The following is a 19,267-nucleotide window of genomic DNA, read 5'->3' as shown; positions in this document are numbered from 1 at the left end:
CCCGACCCCGCCCTCCATTCACAGACTGCTGCTTGGCCACACCCCCACTGCCACAAACTTATAGAAACTTAAATTAAAAAAGCACAACACAAGGAATGAAAGCTAAACGGCCTTTCGATTTCATAAAACTGGTGGAATTTAGTTCCCTCTGAAATGTGGCCATTGTGATACAGTGGTGCTTGAAAGTTTGTGAACCCTTTAGAATTTTCTATATTTCTGCATAAATATGACCTAAAACATCATCAGATTTTCACACAAGTCCTAAAAGTAGATAAAGAGAACCCAGTTAAACAAATGAGACAAAAATATTATACTTGGTTATTTATTTATTGAGGAAAATGATCCAATATTACATATCTGTGAGTGGCAAAAGTATGTGAACCTTTGCTTTCAGTATCTGGTGTGACCCCCTTGTGCAGCAATAACTGTAACTAAACGTTTCCGGTAACTGTTGATCAGTCCTGCACACCGGCTTGGAGGAATTTTAGCCCATTCCTCCGTACAGAACAGCTTCAACTCTGGGATGTTGGTGGGTTTCCTCACATGAACTGCTCGCTTCAGGTCCTTCCACAACATTTCCTTTGGATTAAGGTCAGGACTTTGACTTGGCCATTCCAAAACATTCACTTTATTCTTCTTTAACCATTCTTTGGTAGAATGACTTGTGTGCTTAGGGTCGTTGTCTTGCTGCATGACCCACCTTCTCTTGAGATTCAGTTCATGGACAGATGTCCTGACATTTTCCTTTAGAATTCGCTGGTATAATTCAGAATTCATTGTTCCATCAATGATGGCAAGCCGTCCTGGCCCAGATGCAGCAAAACAGGCCCGAACCATGATACTACCACCACCATGTTTCACAGATGGGATAAGGTTTTTATGCTGGAATGCAGTGTTTTCCTTTCTCCAAACATAACACTTCTCATTTAAACCAAAAAGTTCCATTTTGGTCTCATCCATCCACAAAACATTTTTTCTGAGGTCCTCAGAAATCTCCTTTGTTCGTGCCATGATACACTTCCACAAACGTGTTGTGAAGATCAGACTTTGATAGATCCCTGTTCTTTAAATAAAACAGGGTGCCCACTCACACCTGATTGTCATCCCATTGATTGAAAACACCTGACTCTAATTTCACCTTCAAATTAACTGCTAAACCTAGAGGTTCACATACTTTTGCCACTCACAGATATGTAATATTGGATCATTTTCCTCAATAAATAAATGACCAAGTATTATATTTTTGTCTCATTTCTTTAACTGGGTTCTTTTTATCTACTTTTAGGACTTGTGTGAAAATCTGATGATGTTTTAGGTAATATTTATGCAGAAATATAAAAAATTCTAAAGGGTTCACAAACTTTCAAGCATCACTGTATATGTTCATTTCTGTAATACGTGGCCCTAAATTCATTAATTATTCTATTTTTTTTTTTTTAAATAATAAAATTGGAAGTCTGTGATTCGAATTCAGTAGCTTTCAGTCCACTAAACAAAAATAACTGGGTGTCGGGGAAAATTCTTTTTATGACCTACACCTGAACAATCTGAAAGGCAGTCTAGCTTTAAAAATTATTCTCATTTTGCAAGTGAAAGTGAGTGTTATTTTGAATGGAATTCCTGGGGGAACATTTTTGCCATTGTTTTTTGATCTCCATCTTTACGCTCCATATTGATTTTTGATTTTCCTGCTCTAATACACATAACCAGCTCATGAATATCTATCATCAATTAGAAAATATTATTATAGCTCTTATGTTTATCTGTACTACAAGCTGTATTTATCTGAATTTGTGTTTGGATTTAACAACAGTGTTCACATGAATGTTAACTGAATAATTATTTAATGGTTCATTAGGTTACAATCATAGAAGCAAGTAATCGAATAGGTGGAAGAATTCATACATACAGGGATAAAGAGGGCTGGTATGCAGAATTTGGTGCCATGAGGATCCCAAACTTCCACTGGTGAGTTAAAGTTCCATACCACAAGCCCTGCAGTAAATTTTTGTCTGGATCAGAATCCATTCTATTCTACACATTATCTGTTAAATCAGTGATTCTCAACTGGTTTTGCTTCAGGACTCACTTTTTATGTCGGACATCAAGTCGTGATCCCACACTAAATTTAAGTGGTTTATCATATGGAAGTAAAAAAAAAATGCATCTTAATTATGAATAATAATCTTCTTAATACTACTGAGAATTATCTGTTGCATAAGCCTAATAAAATGGATAATAATTATTTACTACCTCATATTAGAGGAAATAAATCACCATACATATTGAATTGTTAAGGTTGTACCTTATAAGTCTCATCTCATCTCATTATCTCTAGCTGCTTTATCCTGTTCTACAGGGTCGCAGGCAAGCTGGAGCCTATCCCAGCTGACTACGGGCGAAAGGCGGGGTACACCCTGGACAAGTCGCCAGGTCATCACAGGGCTGACACATAGACACAGACAACCATTCACACTCACACCTACGGTCAATTTAGAGTCACCAGTTAACCTAACCTGCATGTCTTTGGACTGTGGGGGAAACCGGAGCACCCGGAGGAAACCCACGCGGACACGGGGAGACCATGCAAACTCCGCACAGAAAGGACCTCGGCGGCCACGGGGCTCGAACCCGGACCTTCTTGCTGTGAGGCAACAGCGCTAACCACTACACCACCGTGCCACCCCCTACCTTATAAGTATACAGTGGAAATTATAATTTTATTAAATGCAGTGCACATGCTTAATCAAGTGCAAAATTAATTGTTCACATGACATTAATGAGAAAATGGGCCACTCTATAAATGCGTACACAATCCTGAGTAAGTGCAATTTACCTACACTAACAAAAAAAAAAAAAAAAAAAAATCGGTCTCCTATGGGTTCATGTGGTTACTGCTTATAAATAAAATTGTTTTCTGATTCCATGTCCATACAGTAAATATAGCATACAGCAAATATAGCATATATATTTACTCTATAAGGCAGTAGCCACAAAAATGAAGTGTAATCCAAAAATGAACAATTTAAAAATCACAGAAGTAAAATATACCAAGTGTCTGTACTTTATACAACCCCGATTCCAAAAAAGTTGGGACAAAGTACAAATTGCAAATAAAAACGGAATGCAATGATGTGGAAGTTTCAAAATTCCATATTTTATTCAGAATAGAACATAGATGACATATCAAATGTTTAAAGTGAGAAAATGTATCATTTAAAGAGAAAAATTAGGTGATTTTAAATTTCATGACAACACCAAATCTCAAAAAAGTTGGGACAAGGCCATGTTTACCACTGTGAGACATCCCCTTTTCTCTTTACAACAGTCTGTAAACGTCTGGGGACTGAGGAGACAAGTTGCTCAAGTTTAGGGATAGGAATGTTAACCCATTCTTGTCTAATGTAGGATTCTAGTTGCTCAACTGTCTTAGGTCTTTTTTGCCGTATCATCCGTTTTATGATGCGCCAAATGTTTTCTATGGGTGAAAGATCTGGACTGCAGGCTGGCCAGTTCAGTACCCGGACCCTTCTTCTACGCAGGCATGATGCTGTAATTGATGCAGTATGTGGTTTGGCATTGTCATGTTGGAAAATGCAAGGTCTTCCCTGAAAGAGACGTCGTCTGGATGGGAGCATATGTTGCTCTAGAACCTGGATATACCTTTCAGCATTGATGGTGTCTTTCCAGATGTGTAAGCTGCCCATGCCACACGCACTAATGCAACCCCATACCATCAGAGATGCAGGCTTCTGAACTGAGCGCCGATAACAACTTGGGTCGTCCTTCTCCTCCTTAGTCCGAATGACACGGCGTCCCTGATTTCCAAAAAGAACTTCAAATTTTGATTCGTCTGACCACAGAACAGTTTTCCACTTTGCCACAGTCCATTTTAAATGAGCCTTGGCCCAGAGAAGACGTCTGCGCTTCTGGATCATGTTTAGATACGGCTTCTTCTTTGAACTATAGAGTTTTAGCTGGCAACGGCGGATGGCACGGTGAATTGTGTTCACAGATAATGTTCTCTGGAAATATTCCTGAGCCCATTTTGTGATTTCCAATACAGAAGCATGCCTGTATGTGATGCAGTGCCATCTAAGGGCCTGAAGATCACGGGCACCCAGTATGATTTTCTGGCCTTGACCCTTACGCACAGAGATTCTTCCAGATTCTCTGAACCTTTTGATGATATTATGCACTGTAGATGATGATATGTTCAAACTCTGCAATTTTACACTGTCGAACTCCTTTCTGATATTGCTCCACTATTCGTTGGCGCAGAATTAGGGGGATTGGTGATCCTCTTCCCATCTTTACTTCTGAGAGCCGCTGCCACTCCAAGATGCTCTTTTTATACCCAGTCATGTTAATGACCTATTGCCAATTGACCTAATGAGTTGCAGTTTGGTCCTCCAGCTGTTCCTTTTTTGTACCTTTAACTTTTCCAGCCTCTTATTGCCCCTGTCCCAACTTTTTTGAGATGTGTTGCTGTCATGAAATTTCAAATGAGCCAATATTTGGCATGAAATTTCAAAATGTCTCACTTTCGACATTTGATATGTTTATGTTCTACTGTGAATACAATATCAGTTTTTGAGATTTGTAAATTATTGGATTCCGTTTTTATTTACAATTTGTACTTTGTCCCAACTTTTTTGGAATCGGGGTTGGATTATTCTACTCTTACCTCTTACAGTTTTCGAAAGTGAAACCTCTGAACCGAGGCTGACATGCACACACTGTCACCATGACCCAAACTCTTATTTCCCGGAAAAGGCCCGGCGCTAGAGCTCAGTGGTCTCAATACTCTTTTTGACAACTTCCAGTCACAACTCAGAAGTGCATCACATCTACATCACACATGGGACCACTGGTTGAAGAAGGCGAGGAAAGGGGGACGACCTAGAGTATATTTTAAAATAGGAACACACTTTCCCTCGGTAATAAGCATAAACATGTCTGAAAGCGATCTCTTTAGTCTAGTCCATTTATTTCGAATGGTGAACCGAATTGTATACACTCACTGGCCATTTTAATCGGAACCCCTGTATGCGCATGCGCAGTGTGCTATTGTTACACCCATTCTTACAACAGGATGACATAGTGGCTACAGCCTCTATGAGGCAGTAGCCACAACAAACATTGAAACAAATATTAAATAACAAAAAGTGTACACTCAAAATGAAAAAGGCACAACTATTAAACACATATGCCTCATCAGAAGAAGTAACAAGAACAGAGCTGAAATCATAGCCTGTGCAGATCAATAGGAAACCATAGGATGTGATTTCATGTTGATGAGTGTCTCAAAATCAGGATGGTGTGACTGGAAATATCTGTTGATTCACTCTGAACCGCAAAGCAGTTATATGCTGTAGCAACCAGTGGGCATGTTCGATGGCTTGTTCAGGAGACGTTGCACAAACAAGCCAGTCATCCAAGTATGGGAGTATCCTTATACACTCTTTCTGAAGTGGCTCCAACACAACCTGAACACATTTTGAGAAGACCCTTGGCGCCAAGGAATGGCCGAAGGGAGGAACTCTGAACTGATAAGTCTTTCCCATTAACAAAAAATGAAGGAACCTTCTGTGTTCTGCAGTATTGGGGTATGAAAATAGGTATCCTCCAAATTTATGGTCTCAAACCAATCTTGACTTGTGGCCACTTGCAGCACCTCCATTGTGTGCAACATCCAGAAGGGAAGGGCTTTTAGAAACTGATTCAAATGTCTTAAATCCAAAATCAGACTGAACCCACCTTCTTTTTTTGGGACTAGAAAATAAACTGAAAATAATCCCCCAGGATGGACCACAGGGTCCACCATATCTATGGCACCTTTGTGCAGTAATTTTTAAATTTCTCTCATCAAGGCTTCTGCCTGCTTTGGGTTGTGGATCAATGTATATCTCACCCATGAGTGCAGTGGGGGCCACTTGACCATCTGTGAAAAGACCCACCACCAGACCTGAACAGTCAGTGGTCCTGTCTGTGCTTTTCTGTGTAAGGGGGCTGGGGGTCAACAACAGTGGGCCAGCATGCCATGTGGTGAGTGGAGGATAAAGGCTCTGACATTGAGGCTGATAGATAGGCCTAGGAGTGGCCCGAGAGGTCTGAAATGGGAAGCAGGAAAGTTAGAGGGTGTTCTCAAAGTGAGTGCTGTGCCTTCATGGAGGGAACAAGACTCTGTAACTGATGCACATCAATCAAGGGCCTCTTGCACTGCTGGCCCAAAAATTTGCTCAGGTGCCAGCAGATATCTTAAGTTGTTTCTGCATGCTTCAGGCAGAGGGATTAGGCCAGCCACATCTGCTGGCGGGCTTGCACTAAGATGCTCAAGGCAATGCCACACTAGCTGGCAATGACACCCACAGCAAGCAATCCAAGCTCAAGGACTTCTGTTACTAATGGGTCTGATGATGGCATGGTGAGCAAAGAGTGCAATACGACCAGCATGTGTGCTAGTGAGTTGGATACCTGACCAAGAAAAGTGGTGGAGTTGTAAGCATGGGAAAGGAACTCCTCCATGTAGTGACCAAGGGAGGGTGAGACCAAGTCAAGACCAGGACCAGACCAGTGGATGTGAAGGGGAGTGGGGAAGGGTGACGGCCATTAATGGTAACAAAACTTTTGATTTAGCAATGAGTCACGTTATTGGTTGCATTTGAAGCAGGAAGTTTTTCATCCAATCACAATAATGATGTTAACAAATAAATCACACAATGTATAGGCAATTTAGTGAAATCCTCACAGTTGTGGTTTTGACCAGTCTTGAAATAAAATCCAGAGTCCTCTATGTCTAAGACCAAGACAAGACCAAGTAAAAATGCAGTCAATTCCGAGACAAGATCTTCAAAAAATGGTCTTTTTGACCAAGACTGGTCTCAAGTACTACAACGCTAACAAGTGTTGCCAGGCAAAACAAACCTCGCCCGGCAGTCTGGCCTATTCACCTTACAAGGTGAATCTGTGACCTTCCGTTTGACATTTCAAGGTCACTCAAGGTTAAGATTCATGGTGCTAAATGAAAGCTCATATGGGACTACCTATATGTTGATAATGGTAATATTTCTCAATCATCAGCTGTCAGGTTATAGTCCTATGAACATCCATGACCTTGAGTTTGACATTTCAGAGTCATTCAAGGTCAAAGATCATGGTGGCAACTGAAAGCCCATATGGGACTTCCTATATGTTGATAATATTAAGTATTTCTCTATCTTGAACCGTTTCCCAGTTATGAGCGGGAAATAGCATATAAATGAAAACCCGTGACCTTGACCCCTGATATTTGACCCCCAACCAATAAGAAAACTATGAGAGATACCCCATCATGTAGCATATCAATGGAAGCAGAATTGAAATATGAACATTTTGGATTTGGTTTGAAGTTAATGGGATGAATATGAAGGAAGCTAGGGCGGCACGGTGGTGTAGTGGTTAGCACAGTCGCCTCACAGCAAGAAGGTCCTGGGTTCGAGCCCAGCGGCTGACAAGGGGCTTTCTGTGTGGAATTTGCAACCCGTGTCTGCGTGGGTTTCCTCCGGGTGCTCTGGTTTCCCCCACAGTCCAAAGGCATGCAGGTTAGGCTAATTGGTGGCTCTAAATTGACTGTGAGTGTGAATGGTTGTTTGTCTCTGTGTCAGCCCTGTGATGACCTGGTGACTTGTCCAGGGTGTACCCTGCCTCTCGCCCATAGTCAGCTGGGATAGGCTCCAGCTTGCCTGCGACCCTGTAGAACAGGATAAGTGGCTACAGATAATGGATGGATGAAGGAAGATATCGCAAAAAAACCCTAATTTTCACCTTTTTGGTGACCTTGACCGGAAGACCCTCAAAATGTTGGAGGTTCTATTTGAGACCAATGCCCATCTATCCTGAAAGTTTCATGAAAATTGGTCCAGCCATTTTCTTGTAATGTTGCTAACAAAAAAACAAAGAAACAACAACAAAAAAAAAGAAACCCCACCAAAACCAATATCTCGCCCCTGGTGGACTCCATCCTGGGCGAGGCAAAAACACCTTTAAAGTCTCTGCTTCACTTTGAGAATTGTTGGTTTACAGGTATTTCAGGTCATTATAATGCATACGTTCTTTCTGTTTCCAGGATTCTCAGGAATTTCACATTAAAGCTGGGTCTGAAACTGAACAAATTCATCGAAGAAGACATAAATACTTACTATTTCATCAATGGGCTCCTTCACAAAACTTACAAAGTGAAACAGAATCCTGATGTGTTAAACTACCCCTTAAGAGAGGAGGAGAAAGGAAAATCGGCCAGTGAACTTTTCAGCGAATCCTTGTCGAAGGTCAGTAAGAAGGAGCAGATATTAACCTTTTTTTTTTTACGTTTCATTATCTTGACTGAAAACAATTTTCATTGTTTTCTAGATACGAGAATATGTGAAATTAAATGGCTGCAATGCAATGATAGCCAAGTATGATTCATACTCCCTTAAGGTAATGAACCTATAACCTGAATTATTCAAGCTTAAGTTAAACCTAATTAGTTTGGTTATGAACAAACGTGTGTTTAATTGAACAGGAGTATTTGGTGAAAGATGTTAACATGAGTAAAGGAGCCTTGTGCATGATTGGAGACATCCTTAATGAGAACAGCTTCTACTACATTTCTCTCATGGAAAGTCTGTACCTGCAGTCTGATATAAATGATGATACGACGTAAGTATATCTTAATAAAATGTGCAGCAGAGGTGGACAAATCGCTAATCAGGGTGCCCAGGACATGCATATTACTTCTCAGTTGCGTTTCAGGTTTTTTTTTTTTAATTCTTATGGACAGGGCGGCACGGTGGTGTAGTGGTTAGCGCTGTCGCCTCACAGCAAGAAGGTCCAGGTTTGAGTCCCGTGGCCGGTGAGGCCCTTTCTGTGCGGAGTTTGCATGTTCTCCCCGTGTCCGTGTGGGTTTCCTCCGGGTGCTCCGGTTTCCCCCACAGTCCAAAGACATGCAGGTTAGGTTAACTGGTGACTCTAAATTGACCGTAGGTGTGAATGGTTGTCTGTGTCTGTGTGTCAGCCCTGTGATGACCTGGCGACTTGTCCAGGGTGTACCCCGCCTTTCACCCGTAGTCAGCTGGGATAGGCTCCAGCTTGCCTGCGACCCTGTAGAACAGGATAAAGCGGCTACAGATAATGAGATGAGATTCCTATGGTTGTCAAGACTTACTCTCTCCTTCCTGGCCAAAAAGCTCGAACCAATCTGCCATTTTCCTCTGAGTTCTCTTATCAACAAGGCATTTGTTTCCACCCACAGAACTGTTGCTCACTCACTGAATGTTTTTTGTTTTTCGCACCATTCTGTGTAAACTCTACAGACTGTTGTGTGTGAAAACCCCAGGAGATCAGCAGGTTCTGAAATACTCAAACCAGTCCATCTGGCTCAAACCAACACCCATGCCACAGTGAAAGAAAGTCACGCTTTGAGATCGCAATTTTTCCCGTTCTGATGTTTGAACATTGTGAACATTAACTGAAGCTCTTGATTTGTATCTGCATGATTTGATGCATCGTACTGCTGTCAAGGGATCGGCTGATTAGAGAACTGCATCAAACAGCAGGTGGATGGGTGTTCCTAATAAAGTGGCCAGTGAGTGTATGTTCCAGATGTTATTTCATAGTTTTGATGTCTTCAGTATTGTTCTACAATGTAGAAAAGAGTCAAAATACAGAAAACTCTATAAATGAGAAGGTGAGTCCATACTATGTTAGCGATAACTAATGTAACTGAGATGTAAAGAATAAAACATGGTGAGGGTTGCTATTTTAGGAAAAACCATCAATGTTGCAAAGCAGATTTACAGTATTGTTACAACCCCGAAGTTGATTATTTTCCTTTAACAGCATGTCCCTAAGGGTTTTATTCCTCTTATACTACAGTGATTTGTCAATGATTAAAATGATACATATTTTTTATACTTAGATCAGGGCTTTACATTAGCACCCGCCCACCCGCCAAATGCGGGTAAAATTCGGCTTTGGCGGGTAATGACTTTAGTCCCACTAGCCACTTTGGCGGGTGGTTTATTCTGTGGTATGACAATATATTTTAATTGTAGTTTTCTCTGAAGGCATCTGATATAATAAACGCATTGCAATGTAATATTATGCGCCTACAACTCCCATGAGCACCTGCATAAACATTCTGACACAACATGTTAGAATTGTTTAGGACGTTCGCTAACGTCTCATTCTCATCTCATTATCTCAAGCCACTTTATCCTGTTCTACAGGGTCGCAGGCAAGCTAGAGCCTATCCCAGCTGACTACGGGCGAAAGGCGGGGTACACCCTGGACAAGTCACCAGGTCATCACAGGGCTGACACATAGACACAGACAACCATTCACACTCACATTCACACCTACGGTCAATTTAGAGTCACCAGTTAACCTAACCTGCATGTCTTTGGACTGTGGGGGAAACCGAAGCACCCGGAGGAAACCCACGCGGACACGGGGAGAACATACACACTCCGCGCAGAAAGGCCCTCGCTGGCCATGGGGCTCGAACCCGGACCTTCTTGCTGTGAGGTGACAGCGCTAACCACTACACCACCGTGCCACCCCGTTCGTTAACGTCTCAGATAAAATCAGTGATACGGTAACCTGCGGTTAATGAACGAAGCAACAAAGTTGCTGACGACTGACAAGCGCACTATGTGGTGGCATATAGCTGGAGTTTCAAACCCTGGTGCTCAGGGAAAAAGGGGCAGAGATGATCAGGGCCGGAGCAGCATTTTAAAATCATCGAGGTCCATGATGCGCAAAGCACGCACTGAAAACTTTTCAACATATTTAAATGAGAGGGGTGAATTACACATCACACAAGAGATCTATTCCTGAAATTACTTTTAATGGTGTTTGAACTGAATATCATCACTTTTGGAAAAAAAATCATGTATGTGGCAAGAGTAAGAACAATTTAAGCTTGTTTAATGGTTTGATCTGGCCCAAGCAATGAGGACAAAAGATACCCTAACCATGTAGCCTACGGAACAAAGATACATTAACAATCTGGCATCCATTACACCTACACACAAAAAAATTCTGGGAAAAAAAAAAAAAAACCAGTATACAGCACCATGTTTTAGGCAAAGTTATCCAAGGCAAACAGAAGATGAAACTTTCCACTCAACTTATCAACTTACGGCCTGCTGGAAGCCTCAGGTCACAAAGACCATTTTTCATGGACCACGGGCGATTGCTCTAAGACAACGAGGGAGGCTCAGCCTCCTCTAAAAATGACGAACATCATGTAGGATGAATTGCGCTCGGCTTATGTTATAGCTGACCTTATAACATTGCTATTTCAGATCCAGAATCATAGAAATGTATGTGCTCAACCCAACCACAGTGCGAAATCATTCCATTATAACTTTCCCCAGTTCGCCTTATGTGTGCGTGAGTTTTTCCCCCTCGTGACAGCACAATGCAGCCCAGCCTCAGTGCACTTCAATGGCATTTGGGAGCTCTGCGCTTTTCAATCTCAAAATGCAAGACAATTATTGGACAAATACTGCGAAAACGCCCGCCCATGGACTCCCAGCCTCACAGTGGGAGGGACATGGCAGTTTCCACGAGGAGACTGGTGATTGGTGAAAGCAGCCAGATATTTTCTTTGATTGACAGCTTGTTTCAAATATAGACAGGCAGCGGTGAATTTCAGTTCAGTCCCATGCGGATTCGCAAGTGGTGTGGTGTATTGTAAGAGATCAGCTTACATTTCGATTTCATTCATTACATACGGTTTCTACCAGCTTTTTTAGTTTGTATATATTTTCATTGTAAATAAAGTGTAAATATAGTGTTGTCAAGTTTGCTATCTTAATTCCAGAAATTTCGTTTATTTGAGTGACTGAACTTGAACTTGAAGGGGCTAGTCAGCTAGCAAGAAAGCTGCGCCCGGATGCCAAGCATTGCTGATTTAATTTTGGCGAAGCCATTTGCCAGTCTTCCTTTCGAGGAAAAAATTAAAATTAAAGAGCAGGGTAGACCAATGCCTCAAACTGACTTGGTGAAAAAGGTAGGGAATAATATTCGTTCCTTTCAGCTCTCCTGGTACGAGAAAGTGAATTGGCTAACAGCAAGTGACCCACATCAACAACAGTAAATAGGCTACTTTAGTAACATGTCATGGATGGACCAAAAATATAGAATCTATTTAAAATGTTTATGCTGAGTATATTATATTGGAATATATATTTCTCTGGATATGAATTAAACACAGCTACAATTTGGAAAACATTTTTAAACAAAAACACAGCCGAGAACATTTCACACTACAGACCTGGATTAAAAGTGAAGGGTTATCAAAATTGTCAATAAAATATTTCTCAGTCAAAATAAGTAAAATATACGGAAAGTGTCATTGAATGAAATGTGTGGCACCCAGCTCTATGTTTGGCTCCCCAAGGTCAGTGCTTGTGCCTATTCCAGAACACTCTGCTGTTACTGCTGAGGTTCCTGACAAAGAGCTGCTTTCAATAATGATCAATTTTTAAACAACATGCCACAATTTTAAAATATAAAATGTTAAAATATACCCCCCCCAACACCACCATCATGTATATTGGACAGTAGGCTAATGGGCCAAAAGAACCTGTTATTTCACAGTTTGTGACCCTGCCAACAATCAGCCAGATCAGAGGCAAGAGTATGGGCAAAACTGATGTTTTTTCTTTTTTCTTTTAAAATCTGGAAATATTGTAACCAACCAGCCTCCCCTGTTTGAAAGACTACCAGCCACCACTGTCATGGACTATTCAGACTCATCTGGTGATGAATGTAATGAGGACATTTAATGTCTCTCTCTACACATGTTCACATACACACACACACACTATTAACAGATAATACATAATATACATACTTGATAATACACAATATTTGCATATCAAAACATCAAATGTTGTTCAATGATAAATGTTTTGAATTGGACTTCTAATATTAGAATCAGTTCAGTTGTACTGAATGTTATTTTTCATATTATACAATATTTCATATTGTAAGGGGCTTGAATTTGAGTTCAATAAACAGAATACTCTGTTTATATTTTTGTCTGAATTGGTTGCATGTTTTCATATAGGGAGCTACCTTACAGCACTGAATACTTGAGTGCTACTGTAGACAGGGCAGTAACCAGGATTTTTCAAATACCGAGGTCAAGCATGGCTGACAGCACCGAAGGGCCCCCCCCCCGGCACAACTTAAATAAATAAATAACAAACCAAGGATAGATTTGGTGGTGGACACATTTATTTTAACAATTCTACAACTGTGGCTCCATAACTGTGGTGTTTTATCTGACATAAAAGTAGAAAGGTAGTGAACTCTTGAACTGAGTATACATACCTAAAATACCAGTAACCTAAAGTATTGGCATTATTTACATTGCAGCATACACATGACAGAAAGGGTGTGAACTGCTGAATTGTAAGCTTTAGTATTACACCTTATAATAATAGTGTGAGTGTGTGTGTGTGTGAGAGAGAGAGAGAGAGAGAGAGAGAGAGAGAGAGAGAGAGAGAGAGAGAGACTGAGAGTTTGTGTGTTATTTGTGGGTGTCTGTATGTGTAGAGACATTCTGAGCAGTAATGTAAAGGCATCAGTCTATCTGGCTGTCTTGAATTGAGATCCATTTGCATGCATTCTCTGAAACAGAGTGTTCTCACCATTGCCTGTAATGTAAGTTTGGCGCATAACACATTTACTTCAACAATTCTAAAACTGTGCCATCATAACTGTGGAGTTTTGTCTGACATAAAAGTCAAAACTGAACTGAGTGTATTGCTCAGCTACCTGAAGTATTGGCATTATTTACATTTCATTATCTTAAATTACATTAGAATATAGGACTATTAGTTCTGTGTGAAGACTATGTATTAGAGTGTATTATCTGTGTGTGTGTGTGTGTGTGTGTGTGTGTGTGTGTGTGTGTGTGTGTGTGTGTGAGTGAGTGAGAGAGAAAAAGAGAGTTATGAGAGAAAGAGAGAGAGTTACTCAAACAAGCCCGTTTAGTCAGCCCTGCACAGGGCTGCCTGTGACAACGTAGTTTTGAATGTTTCTCGAAATGCTAACTAAAATGTAATAGGCAATGACAATGAAACGTTTTCCCTTGGAAAGTTGGCACGACACCGCTGAACGGTCTGCCACTGCACTGACAATATTTTCTCACCTTCCGTCCTTCTCTTTCCCTGCTCTTCTGTTGGCTGTCCAAACCTTAATTTAGTTTGTTGCAACGTTTTCATTTTGCACTCAGGTAAAGCTCTATAATGCTATGTGACTATTAGCCTACGTTAGGTTAGGTAGGCATATGTGATAGAGCGTAGACTACACCCTGCCTGTTTTATCCAAAACCCAACTTTCCCGGCCGACACTAGTATAGGCTACGTCGCGTGACGCTGCGTTAGACACGGCAACGATAGAGATAGAGGCTGAGAGATTTCAGATGACATTAGACAAATGTGAATTTTATTGGGGGGAAATACAGATGACATGTGGATGTGGACGCTGCGTTTTACATTGATCACTGCTTGAATTCAGCGTAGACCAATTTTAAATTTCTGAAAAAAATACCGAGGACATGACCTCGGTGTCCTCAATGGTAGTTACAGCCATGACTGTAGAGATACATTATACGCTGCCATTCATAATTAAGTCTAGATCTTCCGAACTTTAACGTATCATGGTGAAGAAAAAACTGTGATTTCCTGGCAACAAAATTGTGGCTAGTGAAAAGGCTGAATGGCTAGTGACTCGGGAAAACCACTAGCCACAGTGGCTGGTGAGCAAAAAAGTTAATGTAAAGCCCTGACTTAGATGATAGTTTAATGTTGAAACAAGTTCCTGTTATCACTTAGACTACAGAAGCGATAAACAGCTGTTCCCTCACCAGCCTCTCTTTTTTTCCTCTTGAATTTTGGCCCTGGTCACACTACAGCTCGCGATGGGTTTGCGAACACTTGGCGATGAAAAATTGGTCGCATCGCCACCAATCGTCCTATGCATGATGAATGTTCTCCAAGCTTCATGAGTTGTTTTCTGTTGTGTTTCTGCCTCGTGAGTGGCCAAAAATGTCGCGAAAAATTTGTGAAATTTGGTGGCGATGTTTCCATCATCAGCGAATACTCACAGATGGGTTTGGGAATACTTCCCGAAGCTCGTGGAACCTTCGTCAAGCCTCTTGAGATGTATTTGTCTTGAATCCGTATCCCCGATGCTTGCAGGGGCTTCGGCTACACAGCAGCGAGGCATAGCCTAACCTTCCCCGAGACTTAAAGTGTATTTCCATTCAGGGATCCTTCGCTGAGGTTTGTAATTGGTTTGGCGAAGGGTTCATGAATATTCAACAAATGTTTGGTGACGGTTGGATGACGCATTTGTGATCGTCGCTGATTGGTTGGCACTGATGCTGTAATGCATGGTTGAAATCTATTGAGCAAGGCATTGGCGATCATTCTCCTGCCAGACAAAACCCTCAATCATGCCTCCTCAGAAAAACACCAGATCTCCTCAAACGAATATCGTCAAGTGTTCGCCTGCTGTGTGACCACAACTTTTGGTCAAAGCCCAGTTGGGATACCCGCACTTCTGAAGTGCTTCCTTGATGTGTTTTTGCTCCTTCTCTTTTCCCTCTACCGTTGTAGGAATGTTCTGAGCCCTGTGATGTAAGGTCCTAATGACCCCCAATTTGTGTTCCGGTGGGTGGTGAGAGTACTGGTCTGTGTGTGTGGGTTTCCGGTAGACGTCGATGCTAAGGTTTCTGTCTTGTTTGATGTGCATGCCACAGTCCAAAAACTTTTGGATAGCCCAAAAACTGCCTAATTTTCATCGAAAACCCATCGTAAAGGATTGCAAGCTGTAGTGTGACTGTAGCCTTAGACAAAAACGCAGCTTGTCATGTTACCAAGAAACCAGAAAGCACAAAACATCTCTGTTCTGAAGACTTTCCTGTGGTTGGGAAACTTACTGACTATTACAAAGTGCTGACACTGGAGACTCTTTCCATAAATGTTAAATAAACATCCTCCTTACCATAATCTCCTGACCATTATTAACAGTTACACAGTATGTCTTTAAGTAACACCACGTTTATTATTAGACTTAGATTATGTATTGAATGTCCTGAGTGTCTGCTGTACAAGCTCCGATAAATTAGCCATTGCTATAGAAATGATAAAGTATTAGATCAAATGAATGACTGTAAACCCGTGATTTAAATTACAACTGGCATGACTGTCAGAGCTGCTGTTATAGAAAATTAATCAACACCTTGTGACCAATCAGATTCAAGAATTCAACAGGGGTATAAATTTAAGTATTTTTTTTATATTATGTTTTTTTTTCTCTCCAGATATTATGAGATCTCGGGTGGCTTTGATAATTTAATCAACAAGTTTTACGAACTCCTGAATGCCACAGTCCTCCTCAACTCAAAAGTCAAAAGCATCAGTCAGACAGAACGCAACGTGACTGTGTTTTATGAACAAGAGCACAAGTCATCCTTTTTGACCCAGCAAACGTTTGACTATGTCTTGGTGACAGCGACAGCCAAAGCCACTCTCTTCATCAAGTTCCAGCCTCCGCTGACATCCTTGAAGATGGAGGCCCTACGCTCAGTGCACTACTCCAGCTCCACCAAGGTTGTGCTGAGCTTTAGCCGCAGGTTCTGGGAGGAGGACGACAACATTTTTGGTGGCAGAAGCATTACAGATTTGCCCTCACGCTTCATCTACTACCCCAGCCATAGCTTCCAGGGGAAAGGAGGAGCCCTCCTGGCCTCCTACACCATCTCGGATGACTCTACGCTCTTCCAAGGAATATCCGATGATGAGCTGAAGTCATTGGCGCTGAACGACTTGATGAAGATCCACGGAGAGCAGATCCAGGAACTCTGCACTGGAGGTGTTGTGAAGAAGTGGGGGTCGGATCCATACAGCCTTGGAGCCTTTGCTATCTTCACCCCTTATCAACAATCTTACTATGCTAAAGCTCTGGCCATGAACGAGAACAGGATTTATTTTGCTGGGGAACATACAGACATGCCTCATGGCTGGATTGAGACTGCTATGAAATCTGCTCTCAGAGCAGCTAGGAACATAAACAATGCTGTATAACAAGAAACTCTACAACTAAGAATTTGGTTCATGTTGGCACGCAAATGGTTTAAAGCAGAGGTATTTGTACTGTGCGGTGTGAAGTAAAAGAATGATTTTTGAAGGAATAGCAGTGGGGGGATGAGTGTGATAGAAAATATAAAAAAGTATATATTTAAATGAAACCTGCCAAGCTTTATATATTTTAAATGCAAGAGCTCCACATTTTAACAACAGAACACAAAAATATGCCAAAACAGCAGTCTTTTTTCCCCTTATACAAAATAAAAACGCCTGACGAGCTAATCGATGTGTGATTCCAAAACGATTGAACGTTGTGCAGGTTATTTGACCTCTCAGCTTGAAAGATGTGCTGATGTGTCATTTTTTAAGTTCATTGATATTATATAAAGTCGATCAATGTGGCTCCAATTTAACGATCATTACAGAAGTATAAGTAATCAGTTAAAGCGAGACGACCTTTCGATTTCATAAAATCGGTGAAATTTAATGCCCTCTACTGTAAAATTTGGTCATTGTGATGTATGTTTATTTCTGTAATATCTCACCAAATATCAGGCCATTCTGTGGCTGGGAAGTTATTTAATTTGAGGGATTAAAGCAAATAATGTGCATGAAATTACTCACTTTGTGCAGTCAAGCAGACAGAGGAAGTCCGTGTGCGCATGCGCAGGTTTACCTTTGATCACACCGAGGTGCTCGCTGACTGCCGATTATTTATTAGTTTCATCCTGCGTTTCCTTTCCTTCACAACATAACATCTTTTCTTCTCGCTTTCTGTTACTGTAGTCGGTCTTTCACGTTTTATTCGCACACCCACGTCCTCCATTTTTCTCTCCTGTTTCAAATTTGTATCCCACAATGCCTTGCATGAACAGGGAAAGCCCACCACATCATGCATGACATAGTATCTTGAATTGGGTCATGGTGAAGCAGGAAAAAATAGCAGCGAATTTAGGGCCATGTGGCCTTAAATTCATTAATTGCTCAATTTAAAAAAAACAAACAAATGAAATTGGAAGTCTGTGATTCGAATTCAGTAGCTTTCGGTCCACCAAACAAAAATAACTGGGTGTCGGGGAAAATTCTTTCTATGACCTACACTTGAAAAATCTGAAAGGCAGTCTAGCTTTAACTGTATTTATTACAGATGCCACTGAAATGTTTGAGCTTAAATTTATTCAGGTTTCCCAACTGAAAGGGGAAAAAGGCTGAAAATTTTGACAAGGGGAAAAAAAAACACTAGGCTGAAAATGTGGTGTAAAATCTCACAGTTACGAACAGCTTTGATAATCATTATACCTGGAAAGTGATTTGAAATGTTGTTTGTTTGCTTTGCTATGATGGTCAGAAAGCATCCCTGTTTCAGGAGGGACATACAGTAGACAAATGATTTGTTAAAGCATTATACTGATAATAAATGGTTATGTTTGTATTATTATTATTATTATTATTCTCTGCCTTATACAACTCCTCCTTAACTGGAAAATAAAATAAAGTAAACAAAACCACAGTCTTATAATACAGTAGTGTTATAAGACTGTGGTTTTGTTTACTTTATTTTATTTTCCAGTTAATAATCGTCAGTAATTTGGCTTTTTTTTTTTTCAGGGGATCTCTGGGAAGTGGGTCTTATGGGGAAAAAACTTTTCAGTACGTCAGGCTTAGATCAGTGTTTATGGGCCATTCTCAGAAAATATGATGATGATAGTAAAGACATTTAAAAGAAAATTGTGTACACTAATTTGTTACAATCCCTGTAAATATATTTAATAGACAAATAAATCATATTTCATGAAGTCACAAAGGAAGAGATCTCATTATTATGAAAAAATAATGCCCAGTTGTTGTCTTTACCATTACCCATAATGTCTTTACCGTTACCCTAGAGCAGGATTTCCCAAAGTGTGGTGGGGGTGCGCGAGCTGCCACTAGGGGGTGCGCAAGATAAAAAATGTAATGGCGATTTTTAACTCTTCTTCTATGCCGTAACGGTTCTGCAGTAGTTTGTGGCTTCATTCATTCATTCATTTATTCATTCGCGATGCTCAACTAGTTGAAATCGGCAAAACTAAATGCGCCACCACAAATCAGGGATGAAGGAGGAGAAACCCCAACAGATAGGGAGGAATCGG

General features: G+C 40.9%; 1 protein-coding gene across 1 annotated transcript in view; it reads left to right on the top strand.

Moving 5' to 3' along the window:
- Positions 1-18,567, top strand: part of LOC132901440 (L-amino-acid oxidase-like) — a 33,763-nt gene extending 15,196 nt beyond the window's left edge. Inside the window, exons 4-8 of the mRNA XM_060943836.1 lie at positions 1,859-1,968; positions 8,108-8,309; positions 8,392-8,460; positions 8,546-8,682; positions 16,370-18,567. Of these exons, the coding sequence (XP_060799819.1) occupies positions 1,859-1,968; positions 8,108-8,309; positions 8,392-8,460; positions 8,546-8,682; positions 16,370-17,132 (1,281 nt within the window). The 3' untranslated portion in view covers positions 17,133-18,567. The remainder of the gene's footprint in view (positions 1-1,858; positions 1,969-8,107; positions 8,310-8,391; positions 8,461-8,545; positions 8,683-16,369) is intronic.
- The last annotated feature ends 700 nt before the right edge of the window (positions 18,568-19,267 follow it).

Source organism: Neoarius graeffei, chromosome 17 (genome assembly GCF_027579695.1).
Source record: "Neoarius graeffei isolate fNeoGra1 chromosome 17, fNeoGra1.pri, whole genome shotgun sequence".
NCBI classification, from domain to species: Eukaryota; Metazoa; Chordata; class Actinopteri; order Siluriformes; family Ariidae; genus Neoarius; species Neoarius graeffei.
The sequence above is the reverse complement of the archived record's forward strand: the minus strand, read 5'-3'. Positions and strand labels throughout refer to the sequence as shown.